Below are 14,357 nucleotides of genomic sequence, written 5' to 3'. Positions count from 1 at the left end.
TCAGGTGGACGGCTCGCAGTTGTATGTCCTCACTCACGAAGATTTCTGACCTCAGCAAGTAATTGAGTGCGGCAACGTTGGTCAGACTGAGCCGAGGAGCTACTTGTCTCTTGTTTGCATAAATAGTCGAGAAGTAGGGCATGGCTAGAAAATAAAATCAACATTAAAAGAAAGCGAAATGAAAAGGAACAAAACATGGTCAGAGCTAAAAAGTCTAAATCTCTTGCTAAGGATCCTAACTCTAAGGTACCTCACCTGGTTCTTCCTCTCGGATGGGGCAATGAAGGCTATCATGCCACGCTCCTGAAGCTATAAGGTAATCGTCTTTCATACCCTTGTTGGATCTGGGTAGACACGACACTAATCTGACAACTTCAGATCAGGATTTGATGTAATATCCTGTGTTTTTATAGGAGTGTCACTCGTACATGTGGACCACATTGTGCCAGGTGAGCCACAGATCCAGGTGCTTGTTGAGAGCATCAACGCTACCCAAAACCCTGAATAGGTTGGGCGCGCACTGATGGGGGCATAACCTATGGTTAAGGAGGTAATCTCGCGTTATCCTACCAATGAGGAGAGTCATTCCCTCTTCTATGAAAGCTATCATGGGGATGACGACTTCCCCCTCTTTCCTATGGGTCATTACTTGTTCCAGAGAATAGTACCGTAAACCAACTTCCTGGGGTATATGGTACATATCTTTAAAGGCTTCTATTTTGGCCGGGGTGCTTACTAGGCTCGCAAACCTTCCCATATGGACAACCTAAGAAGAAGCGACTGGAATTTGTAAGTGAGGAGGTAAGAACTTGAAGGCCGAGAAAGTTGGCCAATGAGAAAAAGAAGTTTTGAAGAGATAGGTACTTACAAGAGTTAATGAATGTGTTAAATCCTAAACCTTTAGGAAAGCCTTATGGAAATTTCTGAAGGGAAGGAGTTGCGGAAGCTCAGGAGCACATGGAATTGGGTGAGTTGAAATGCTTGAAATCTTTGAAGAATTTGAAAATTCGTAAAGTAAAGGGGAGAATGATCTCCCTTGAGGCTTTTTATAGGGGTGAAAATGAGTGGCAGTTATCCCGTTTAAAATTCCAAGAGAAAGGTTAGCCGCTCGATTTGCGTCTCATTGTTAGATCTGGGGAACAAGAAGCTGCCTAGAGTAATTAATGGCGCCTCGCAGATTTCGAAGCGTTAGTAGCAATCATGGGACACGCAAAACGGGAATTTCACATGTGTGAACTAGAGGAATAAATGGTTTGTCTCTTAAAAGTCAAAACCCCACTTTTCTTCTCGGATGAAAGGGAAAAACCGTAGTTTTGAGGGGCTATTGTAGGGATAAAGGGCCCAAAAATCGTATATTAGGCCATGGGCTTTATCTGAGGACGGGAGAATGTTCGAGGAGGTACAGATAATTATGAGGGGTTCTTATTTTTAAAGTCTCATAAGTAATGAATGAATGGGGGATGGTCCAAGGAGGAATTCCTCCTCGGATATGATGAGTGCAGCTTAAATCTGTGTTCCAATGATCTTAAATCTGTGTTCTAGTGATCAAGGTGACCTTCCAAGATGATCCAGCGATAAGAATGTGCATCGTGCACGTATAAGCTACTACCATCGCATTAAATACATTGCAGCTACTTTTCTGATAGCATTCATGTGGAGAAGATCTCTGAACAGTGTTTCCTTGGCTACTGCGACTCATAGAGAGCTAGAAGGGGTGTTTGATGGGATGGGCACTTGAGTAGTGGCTTGGATGATTGACAAGTGGAGGGCCAAGATCTCCGGGAAAGAAATATATAATGTAGGAGACCCCAGAAGGAAGGGGGATCAGAAGAAAATAGGAAAAGAACACTATATCAATCACAGTTGCACTGGTAATCGGTTCTATCAATTTATACTAAGATTTGTCTCCTTGGATAGAGAATTTATTAAGTCTTATGTGCTTTGCCCTTACTTGATCACCTTTTGCATCCATATTAGCCGTTGTTAAATTCACTAGGACCTAGTTCTTTGACCCACTCTCTACAAATTCATTGTACTGGGTTTACTGGGCCAAGATTCATACCTCTTGGACTTGGGTTGCAAATCGAGTCCCTACAACTATGTATGGTTCATTACTAATTAGGTAGTACGTACGTATATACGTACCTCCATACATACATATATACATACATACATACATATATATATATATAGTAACCCAAGTTTAGAGAAAATTCAATTAGAATTAAAATTGAATTTTACTTTTGTTAACTTTCCATGCAAATTAAATTGTTTAGATTTTTGCTGTTATTTTTTCTCTTAACTAATGAGCATATTTTTTATATTATTTCTATTAAGATATTTTATATGCGAAGATATTGAATGTAACAAACTGTAATTGAGTTGAATGATTCTATGCATCTATCCCCATTCAATTTAGGAGATATTATTTGACCAATTTATTATTTTATTATGTGTTGTATTTAGTAGAATTTTATAGACAATAATTGTGAATTGATATTGTATATGTAATATCAAGAAGGGATGTTTGATGGGATGGGCACTTGAGTAGTGGCTTGGATGATTGACAAGTGGAGGGTCAAGATTGCCAGGAAGGAAATATATAATGTAGGAGACCCTAGAAGGAAGGGGGATCAGAAAAAAATAGGAAAAGAACACTATAGCAATCACAGTTGCACTGGTAATCGGTTCTATCAATTTATACTAAGATTTGTCTCCTCGGACAGAGAATTTATTCAGTCTTATGTGCTTTGCTCTTACTTGATCACCTTTTGCATCCATACTAGCCGTTGTTAAATTCACTAGGACCTAGTTCTTTGAACCACTCTCTACAAATTCATTGTACTGGGCTTATTGGGCCAAGATTCATACCTCTTGGACTTGGGCTGCAAATCGAGTCCCTACAACTATGTATGATCCATTACTAATTAGGTAGTACGTACGTATATACGTACCTCCATACATACATACATATATATATATATATATATAGTAACCCAAGTTTAGAAAAAATTCAATTAGAATTAAAATTGAATTTTACTTTTGTTAACTTTCCATGCAAATTAAATTGTTTAGATTTTTGCTGTTATTTTTTCTCTTAACTAATGAGCATATTTTTTATACTATTTCTATTAAGATATTTTATATGCGAAGATATTGAATGTAACAAATTGTAATTAAGTTAAATGATTCTATGCATCTATCCCTATTCAATTTAGGAGATATTATTTGACCAATTTATTATTTTATTATGTGTTGTATTTAGTAGAATTTTATAGACAATAATTGTGAATTGATATTGTATATGTAATATCCAATAGTGATTTTCAAAATTATATAAGTAATAACAATATAAAGAAAAACTTGGTGTAACCTAATGTAAATTGTAAGGAAAAAATATTTTAGTACCTTCAAATGCCCTGGTTGAATTATGTTATATATGTTTAATAACCTAGACTAACACCAATAGCACCACTACAATTCACCATTCTCGTGTGTAAGCACATATTACATACTAGTTAATATCAATTAGTGCAGCAAAGTTCAACTTATATATTTTGGTTTTTCCATTTTTTTTTTTTTTTGGTTGTTGAGAAGAATGGTTTGTCCAACTTAGATACAAGTTTTAATTGGGGAATCTAATATACCATACCTATGTCTTACCTTTTCAATGGAGATTTTGAGGTTGAAATTGTCGTGGCCCTAACTATTCAATTAAAAAATAAAAATAAAAAGAAGAAGACAAGTAGTAGGATATATACGTCGGTGACAACCTTTGAGACTAAAGTTGGTGGGGTCTTCAATACATTTCAGAACTTAGTTCATTCTGTTGATGTAGAGAGTGAGTGATTTCACTACAAAAAAATCGTCCTGTCCCAGCGTTTTAGATAAGCCTGTACTAGTGCTTTTTGAAAATGTTGGGACAGGTCTTTCCATTCCTTTATGGAGAGAGGCCTATCCCAGCGTTTTTGTAAGCGTTGGAATAGTGTCAACCTATTCCAGCGCTGCAAAAAGCACTGGGATAGGTCTTTCTCCATAAGGGATTGAAGGGACCTGTCCCAGCGCTTTTAAAAGCCCCGGGACAGGTCTCTCCATTCCCTTATGGAGAGAGACCTATCCTAGCGTTTTTGTAAGCATTGGAATATGGTCAACCTATTCCAACGCTGCAAAAGCACTGGTATAGGTCACCTAAAGCGCTGGGATAGGTCACCTATAGTGTATTTTTGGTTATTTAATTATATGGGTCTTAATGGATAAACCCACTAATACCCACTAAAACCCATATAAAATTTAAATAAACAACATAAAATCTAAATTTCTAAAAAATGACCAAAATTATTTGTCCCTGAATTATTGCAAGTAGCAAAGTGAGGTAAACTCATTCATTCCAAAAATGAAATTAAGCTTGTTTAGAGTTTAGACCCAGGCTTATTAATACAATGAGGTAAATTTATGAGTTTTTAGAAGTTAGACTCAGGCTTATTAATACAATAAGGTAAATTTATGAGTTTTTAGAAGTCATCTTGAATTTAAAGTCACCCCATAAATATTTTTTTGTAAATATTTTTTTTTTATGTTGTTTATTAAATCCTCATTTTAACTTATTTTAGTTATTAACTGTATTGTGGTTTTGTGATTGGGAGCTTGGAAAACATTTTCCTTTTCTTTGTATTGATGGTTGTTTCGAGGTTATTTGTAAGTAATCACTTATTGAATCTTTTGCATAAATTGCTTACTAATCACTTTTTGAGAAATTTATTGAGACTAATACCTAATTGATATGCTTAACTGAAATCAGTCATTTTAAGTGTTTTAATTGCTCATGTGGCACTTGGTAGTAATACTAGTGATATTGTGTCATTTAGCTACTAACTCTATTGTTTAGTACACTAATCCATGGTGTGTTTCTTAATTCGTAGGATGGTGATGGTGATTCTGCAGTGGATATCCAGTTTCCCGGTGCTCAGCACTTATCATTTGATGATACGCAGTGGGCGATACTTTGGGCACCTACTTTGGAGTAGTTACTATGATATTTTGATATTTATAATAAAGTTTCAAACTTTGATATATATATATATATATATGTACACATCATAGTTGGAAACTTTATTATAATATTCTAGACAATTAGAATGTATTCTTTTGTGCAGGACATTCTATAGAGTTAGAATGTATTCTTTTGTGTAGGATATTGTACATAGTTGTTTAGAATGTATTATTTTGTTCATAACATTCTAGACACTTATGATGTAATTATTGATCTGGTGTAATTAAATATATTTAGTTTCTTGGTTTAATGTGGTATGGTATTTGCTATTGGTAAATATGAATTGTAGTTCATTACAGTTGCTATAAAATAGGTATTGGAAAAAATGTATTTTAGGTACATTATAGGTGCTAAAAAATTAGAAATTTTTTTTTAAAAAAAGGACCTATGCCAGCATGTTTGAAAGCGCTGGCATAGGTCCTTTTAAATTATATTGATTCAAGACCTATACCAGCGCTTTTGAGAATGCTGGAATAGGTATGGCCTATGCTAGCGCTTTCAAAAGCGCTTGTATTGGTATTTTAAATTATATTGATTCTAGACCTATACCAGCGCTTTTGAAAGCTCTGGAATAGGTAGTACCTATTACAGCGCTTTCGAAAGCGCTGGTTTAAATTATATTCATTCATGATCTAGACCAGCACTTTTGAAAGCACTGGCATAGACAGTACCTATTCCAGCGCTTTCAAAAGCACTGGTATAGGGCGTATGACTTTCCCTGCACTTTTGAAAAGCGCTGGTATAGGTTTAGTGACCCTGTATCGACACTCAAAACGTGGTGGTTTGAAGTGCCAAGAAAAAAAAAAAAATTGCTGGAATAGGAATTTTGACCCTATCCCAGCGTTTTCTGCCCCTTTTTTTTTTTTTTTTTGTAGTGTTTATTTATTTTAAGTTTTTTTAGAGAGTTTCAACTTATGACGTCCGCTTATAGCTCTTTATCATTAGACTAAGACAGTGTCGGTGAGGATTGAACCCCAAATCTCTTATTTAACTATAAAAAACTTTATCAGTTAAACTAACTAAAACCCACTAATTATTTTAAGTTGAAGTTAAGTCTTAGCTTATTTTTTTGATCTCACTTGCATTCGAATTTATTGTTTTAGTCAAAGTTGAATGATGTCACCTCTTAATTGAGGGTTGAGGCAAAATCGAATCGAACTCGAACCTTTGATTTCAAGAAAAATCATACCGAATATATATTAAAAAAAAAAATAGGTCCATTAATTTCTCTAATATACATGTAGCTTAATGAATTTTACTAAAAGATCATCTTGTCTCCCCCTATTCTATATACCTATAGGGAAAGTACCTAATGTCTTTAAAGATAAAATGCCAACTTTTGTGATCGGTTTGGTTTTTATTTTTTTATTTTTTATTATTATTATTATTATTATTTTTTATGCTAGTGTGATATGCAATCAGAATACACTGCATCTTGATGTGGAAGTTTGACCCTACCATCTTATCTAAACTCTCTTTTTATCACCACCTATGTTATTAATAACGTTTGACTAAATGAATAGTTTCATAGTTTGTCCACAATACATGATCTTTCAAATGTAACATAAAATCTAAATAGCAAGAACTAATGGCTTTAATGGCTGGAGGTCAAATAAGCTTCCACACAACACAAGTGGTTCCTTATAATATGTGATTGTTCATGCATGCGAATATTTAGAGCTGAAAAGCCTGCTGTTAAATTAATTAAGCATGCACAATGACCCTAATAATGGATGATCATTTTACTCTAAAGAAACAAAAACTACCACCAACATTCATGATACATACATGCATTTTTTTTAAAGTCAAAGATACAGGACCACCTAATATTCGGTAGAAGTTTTTGTGGTTATTGAGCATCCCTGATTACACCATAAATGAAGCCCTTAAGGGTCTTCGTTGTTTAAAAGATTCAAACTAAAAGAAGTTACATAAAAAAAATAGATACTATAAAATAAAATAAAAAGAAGAAGAAGAGAAATACAACATGGATTCAAAATTTACCGTAGGAGCAATATGCTTTATGATAATCTGGCTTGCATTAATCAGAAAATCCCAAGGTGCAGATATCAACGTAATAAAATATGGAGCAAAGGCTGATGGCAAGTCAGATGATAGGCAGGTAAAAAATGTTCTCTCATTCTTGAGAGTTTCATTGAAATTAATTTACTTATTAAAATGTTTTCATTTAATGCCTTTTGCATTTGATTTCTGAAGTTTTGTGCATGATTGATGTTTAGGCTATTACTAGTACTTGGAAAGAGGCATGCACATCTACAGATCCTAGCACTGTTGTGATACCAAAGGGAAAGCACATGGTTGGTCCATTGAATTTCCAAGGACCCTGCAAAGCATCAGTCAATATTCTGGTTCAAGGAAACATGGTGGCTCCAATTGACCTCAACAAGTTCAACCTGCAGGACCATTGGACTGTTTTCCAAAATATTGATGGGTTGATGGTATCAGGAGGTGGAACTTTTGATGGCCAAGGATCACTTGCTTGGTCACAAAATATTGTGCAAAAACTGGGATATGCGATTCAATGCCCATAGTATGTGCTATTGTCTAGTATGACACTCCCAAATCTCTAGCATGTTTGTCTAACATAACACATATAATAGGATCCTCTCCATTTTAAATGGATCTATTTTATGAGTGTAGATTAAATATAGGCGAAAAGCCACTTTTAATTCCTACATTTTTAGGCGACTCCCATTTTAGTTCCTATATTTTATTTTTACTGCTTTTAGTCCCTACCCTAAAAAATGCTTCATGTTTTGGTCCCTGCCGTTACATCCCCAGATTCTACAATCGGAACCTACAATCAGAACCTACATGGATTTTCTTTTTTCAATTGTAAAGGTAAGAGTGCTTCTTTTTTCTTTGACAATTAGAACCTACAATGTGTCGCTTTTTGGTGTGGGTGTTCTTATACCTACTGTATTACATGTGTAAGCTATGAGTTTGTGTAGTAATTTATGAGAGGATCATTTTCAAGATTGAAGTACTTATAAATTTAACTTTTCTTTTGCAGGCTAAATACACATTGTTTGCAATAACTTTTTTTCCCCCCTGAAAGTTGTAAGCTTAGCTTGAGTACAGTAAGTAAATTCTAGTTAAAAACTTAGAAAACTCTATACTTGTGTTGTTGGAAATTGGATTTGTGGTGGTATGTTGTGTTAGAGCTAGCAGGTAGCTTGCATGGTGTTATAAGGTGGTTTAAATCCATATTGGGAGTGTTTTTCATTTCTTGCAAATGTGAATGAGTATTAGGAGTTTTGATTGTACAATATATATTTGTTTAAGTATTAATATAGACTTGTGCATTCATGAATGAGATAGAACCTTACCTAAGTAGCTTATAGACTTAGATGTTGATCTTGATATGGATTATGATATGTAGAATTCATAACAATTGTCTTAAATGTTTTATACTTGTCTAAGTAGCAATTGACTTAAAGTTTTGTGCTTATCTTGAACTTGATATAGATATTGATGTAGTCATTTGTTGTGTTGAGTTAGTAGCAATTGTGTTCAAATTTTGCACTTGTCAATTGCTTGATATGGATAATGGTGTGGAATATGATATGTAAAGTTAGTAGTAATTGTACTTATCTGTTTTGTGATTGAAAATCTATGAATTGCTTGAAAATCTATATTTGCTTTCTACAACTTATACATTAGGAGTTGTGATTTTAATTCATTGGTGTGGCTACTCTTAATGCATTGTTAGAAATGTTTCTTATAATATAGTTAATGTTTTTATTTTATGATTTTAATGTAGTATTATTTTTATATTTGTGCAGATTTCTTATTGGTGGCTTTAGGGAATTTAGTTTTGGCATTACTTGAAGACATATGAGGACATCTTTCGTTAGTTCTAATTATATTATGCTACACTTTTTGTATTGTTATAAAGCATCTTGAGTTATTGTATGTGTTGCAAAAAATTATTGTATAGAAGGAGTTTGAATTGGATATTTGTTTTATTTTTTACTTGTGGAATGTATGGATCTTTTTTTTATAAATGTGTTATTGAAATAAATGTGTTATTCAAATGTTAGGTTTTAATAATGTAATGACAGGTTACAGATTAATATCAAAGCCATGAAAAAAATAAAAACATAAAATAAGTTTTAGTGACGACTTTTTCCGTCACAAATATAGCTAAAAAAAATTGCTTTAGTGACGAAATATTTCATCGCTAAATGTAGCAAAATTTTGTAAGAAATGGTTTTAGTGACGAACATTTTCATCACTATATGTGTTTGGATTTTCTTAAAAATAGTTTTAGTGACGAACTTGTTCGTCACTATATGTACCTAAAAAGAGTTTTAGTGACGAAATTGTTTGTCACTAAATATGATTTAATAAACTAAAGTGTTTTTAGTGACGAAATATTTTCATCACTGAATAATGTTTTTAGCGAGGAAAACATTTATCAATGAAACATTTTCATTGCTAAATTTTTTTTTTTTTTAAACAAATCGGACTTTTAGTGACGAAATTTTTCATCGCTAGGACTTTTAGTGACGGGGTTTTAGTGACGAAATGAGTTTCGTCACTAAAAGTCCGATTTCATCGCTAAAGGTTCTTAGTGACGAAAAACTGGACTTTTAGTGACGAATTTTTTCATCACTAAAAATACATTTTGTTGTAGTGTTCATAAGAGATAACATGTAACCTTGAATTCTAGAACAAAGAATAGAAAGCGTACCTTGATACAGTGAAATTCAAAACAAGACTTGAGAATACCTCTAATCAACATCTCAATTCCATATGATGCCCAAGAAGTGTGGTCTCTCCATCAGTCCTTTTGTATGTTGATTCTCAAAGAAAGTTCTTCTTCTCCTTGTAGAGAAAAACTTTTTTTTTTTCCATCATATGTACATTCAAACTATCTTAATAGTTACTTTATTTAATTACTCTTATTAAATAAAAACTGATTATCTAATTGGGTTAGCCTTTTGGGCCTATCCAATTGGGCTTAAGTTTGTGGCTTGAGATGGGACCAAAGGGAACAAGTAAGGCTCTAGCTCCAATGGGCCTCGGGCTTTTCTGTTAACTCTTGACAAGTCCAAAGTTACCATTAATTATATTTAATACCACTATATAAATGTAATTGCACTCTAGGCCTTATTAATAAATTAAATCTCAAGACTCTAATGATATCATTTGACCCCTTCATGAAATATCCATAGTGAACAAAGTCATAAGGGACTGTCACTTTGTAAACAATTATTTTATCCTTGAGTACAGGGTTTAATCTTTTAGTTATTCACATTTATTGAAATCCAATTTCAATAAATATAAGCTTTAGTAACTCCTTACTAAAGTGGGCGCCCTGAATAACTTGTTCCCTTTAAACTTATCTCAAGGGGATATTTTATGTCTCTATAAAAAGAGATTATGGATTCCATCTTGAGAATATGTGTTCCTTCAACACTATCCTCTCAGGATTGAGAGTCTATGAAATTAGAAGTCGTGAGATAATTATTTAGGTGACAGTTGTTGATTGAATAATTAATCTTACAGCGGTCCAGTTCAATATGTCTTAACTCTTAAGTCACATCAACACATCAACTAGAAGTCTCCACTTCCTTGATGAAGACAAACCATCTTAGTTGACGTGTTATAGTTCGCAGATGAAATGCCCAATTTCATCACCTACTACAAACTATATTTTGAGTTTACAAGGAACTTGTAATTTATATTTTCTGTGACTAAATCACATACAATGCATAAACCCCAACATTTTATATTTCAAAAACAAGTTAAGACAGTTTAGTAAGTATATATTAACACATGTATCCCTTGTGATAGCCAAAACACATTGTACCTGCAAATGTATCAAGAGTAGCAAAGAGTATGCGTGTTGTGTGTGAAAACATAACTAGTGTGCACAAGTTTCTCATATTATGACGATTTGAGATATGAGAACATCTAATACACTCACACACAATCATAACTGTTTGATGGGGACTATCACTTTTAAGGTACATCATATAACTCTCACATCTCTTAGAAATACGCTTACAATCATTTTAAAATCATTTTGATTCTTTTTGCTTTTATATTCTTTGCATATTTTCTTTTTGAACATATCATTTATGGGCATATAAGAGAGATAAGAAATACCCAATTAAGTGAGCCAAAACATCACAATTTTGCTATGTCGAAGCACACAGATGTTATACATGATTGGCGGGCTTTAGTAGTGAAATGGTTATTTAAGCCTTTATTTTAGGATTTTCTAGTCCTTCTCATAAAAAAGAGTGATATAAGTATTAAGTATAAAAAATTACTTAATTGTACTCATCACCAACACGAGCCAGAAAGCTTACTTGCTTAGTTGTGCATTAAAATGCTCATCTAAGCTACAAGTGATACAAAGTTTAGAAACTTTGTTTCAAAGGCCATCCAAGGTACATAAGTACCAATATACACAAAAACACACAGTTTTTGTATTTTTCTCCTTTTTTCAATTTTTTTTTTGAGAAAACAAATAAAACAAAAATTGAAAACAGATAAACAAAAACAAGCAAACAACTATAAAGCATAAAAACTAGATGCAAATGCATGAAAGCATGATTCCAAAAAAAAAAAAAATCAAGCAAGAAAGTCCATCTTGTGATAGAAAGAATTAAAGTAGAGCACAAATAATTAAGTCTTAGGATCCTTCATCAGCCACACTGCACAAGTCTTTGGCCGTGAAGATGAAAAGGGACGTGTCCCAGTATGACTACTAAAGGACATAGAGGAATTAGATTTCCACTAAAATTGAGTTAAAAAACTTAAAGCTTTTAATAACTCACCAAGAATAGGTATAGAGCCTTTAGACAGAGGATGAGACCTATTGGACACTCGCTTATGAGGAAACAACTTGAAACAATTAGGGCGAGTGTAACTAGAACCACCACAATGGTGACAAACAAGAGTAGTTTTAGAGCTACTCGGCTCCCTAGAAGGAGGTCTAACCCTAGAGTTGACAACTTAGGACAATTTGGCCTAATATGACCAACAATATGACAACGATGACAAATGGGGACAAATTCAGAGTTTTTATTCAACCTAGGAAGAGTTTTAGACATAGGTTTAGAAACTTCAATGTTAACATCAGATTGTTTGCCTTTGTCTATCCTAGCAATATAAGCATTCAACTCTTCATTATTCCTTNCAATTTTAGCACTAATCAAAGGGTACACCTTTTTTTTTTTTTTTTTTTTTTTATTTTTTTTTATTGCATGTGCTACACTTTTTCGAGCACAAAATCGTATGATATGCACTAAGGAGTTCATGATTGGCTAGTAAACAGTGATGAGATGGTTATTTATGCCTTTCTCATTAAGTTTAAGTCCAAACAATAAGAAACATGTGACTTCAAGATCACGATCAAGTGATAAAAAACTATAAACAATTCCTACACAACATGCACTACATAGCCAAAACTAGCAAAGTGCAGTAAAATAAGCTCATCCAAGCTAAACAAGGTACATAAGCATGTTATGTAAAGATAATATGACCAACCTTGATTATAAGTCCAAGAAAAATAATGCAAAACAATTTTTTCCTTCTTATTTTATTTTTATTTTTATTTTTATTTTTTAAAAGAAAAACAAAAACAACCTGTCATGAAATGCTTGAATGTTATGCAATGCAAATCCTAATAGACAAAAAAAGAAAAAAGAAAAAGAAAAAAGAAAAACAACAACAACTACAACAAAACACCAAAAGAAGAATGGTCACAAAGAGTATTGAGGTGAAGCACAAGGACCAAAATAGCCAAAGATGACTAGATTCACAAAATCACACAATTACTTGATGCAGTGTCTCAAACTTACTTCTATCAAGAGACTTGGTGAAGATGTTAGCATTTTAACGTTCAGTAGGGATATATTCAAGAGCCATAATTTTTCTTTCAAACAAATCCCTAATAAAGTGATATCTAATCTCTATGTGCTTAGTCTTAGAGTGTTGAACAAGGTTCATAGAGATATCGACAGCATTAGAATTATCACAATAGACAACCATGGTGTCTTGTAATATCCCATAATCACTCAAAAGCTTTTCATCCAAAGAAGCTATGAATAGCAACTTCCAGCAGCAATATATTCAGCTTCTGCAGTAAACAGAGAGACAAAATTTTGTTATTTACTCATCCAAGCAACAAGATTGGCTCCTACATAAAAACTCCGACCAATGGTGCTTTTTCTATCATCGGCATTGCCGGCCCAATTTGAATCTGAGAAACCAGCAAGAGACAAATTTGACTCTTTGCTATAAAACAATCCATAATCAGAAATTCCATTAATATATTTTATGATTCTTTTAACAGCATTCAAATGTGAAATCTTAGGATTAGATTGAAACATAGGACATACACTAACACTGAAAGCAATATCAGGACGACTTGCAGTTAAATACAAAAGACAACTAATCATGCTTCTATATAATGTAACATTAACAGACTCGCCCAATGGATCATTGGTTAACTTTGCATTAGCAGCCATTAGTGTTCTAGCATGTGCAGCCTTGTGAAGTCCAAATCTCTTGACTAGATTTCTAGCATACTTTGATTGGTTGATGTAAATTCTAGAATTCGTTTGCTTTACCTGTAATCCCAAGAAATAAGTCAATTTACAAACCAAACTCATTTCAAACATCTTATTCATTTCATTTGCAAAAGATTGAGCAAGAGAACCATTAGTAGCACCAAAAATAATATCATAAACATAAATTTGAGCTACTACAAAATAATTCTTATCCTTCCATATGAAGAGAGTAGTATCTACAAATCCTCTTTTGAATCGATGCTCATTGAGATATGCAATTAACCTATTATACCATGTCCTGGGAGCTTGTTTCAATCCATAAAGTGCTCTCTCCAATTTGTAGACATCATTCGGTATGTGAGGATCAACAAAACCCTTTGGTTGTTCAACATACACCTCTTCTTGCAACATACCATTCAAAAATCACTCTAAACATCCATTTGATATAGCTTGAAATTCAAATGACTAGCTATGGCCAAGAGTATCCTAATAGATTCTAGTCTTGCTACCAGTGCAAAGGTCTCATCAAAATCAATCCCTTCCACTTGTGTGTATCCTTGAGCAACAAGTCTTGATTTGTTTCTAATAACGGTACCATGGTCATCTGACTTGTTCTTAAAAATCCAGTTAGTTCCAATCACATTTACTCCCTTTGGACTAAGAACTAATTCCCAGACATCACTCCGAACAAATTGATGAAGTCCTTCATGCATAGAATTAACCCAATTAGCATCTTGAAGTGCTTCATCCACCAT

General features: G+C 33.4%; 1 protein-coding gene across 3 annotated transcripts; it reads left to right on the top strand.

Annotated features, from left to right (window-relative positions):
• Window positions 1–6,919: 6,919 nt before the first annotated feature.
• LOC112018548 (polygalacturonase-like) lies at window positions 6,920–9,023 on the top strand. Of its 3 annotated transcripts, XR_010629527.1 has the most exons (5): window positions 6,921–7,172; window positions 7,291–7,601; window positions 7,853–7,912; window positions 8,085–8,151; window positions 8,857–9,023. XR_010629527.1 is itself a non-coding variant. In XM_024051078.2 (2 exons), the coding sequence occupies exons 1-2, from the start codon at window positions 7,038–7,040 to the stop codon at window positions 7,600–7,602; spliced, it is 447 nt and encodes a 148-aa protein (XP_023906846.1). In that variant the 5' UTR covers window positions 6,921–7,037; the 3' UTR covers window positions 7,603–7,846. The 3 variants fall into 3 exon arrangements, 1 of the variants encoding a protein (XP_023906846.1); XR_010629528.1 differs by lacking the exon at window positions 7,853–7,912 and having other exon boundaries at window positions 6,920–7,172; XM_024051078.2 differs by lacking the exons at window positions 7,853–7,912; window positions 8,085–8,151; window positions 8,857–9,023 and having other exon boundaries at window positions 7,291–7,846.
• The last annotated feature ends 5,334 nt before the right edge of the window (window positions 9,024–14,357 follow it).

Source organism: Quercus suber, unplaced genomic scaffold (genome assembly GCF_002906115.3).
Source record: "Quercus suber isolate HL8 unplaced genomic scaffold, Cork oak 2.0 scaffold_99, whole genome shotgun sequence".
NCBI classification, from domain to species: Eukaryota; Viridiplantae; Streptophyta; class Magnoliopsida; order Fagales; family Fagaceae; genus Quercus; species Quercus suber.
The sequence above is the reverse complement of the archived record's forward strand: the minus strand, read 5'-3'. Positions and strand labels throughout refer to the sequence as shown.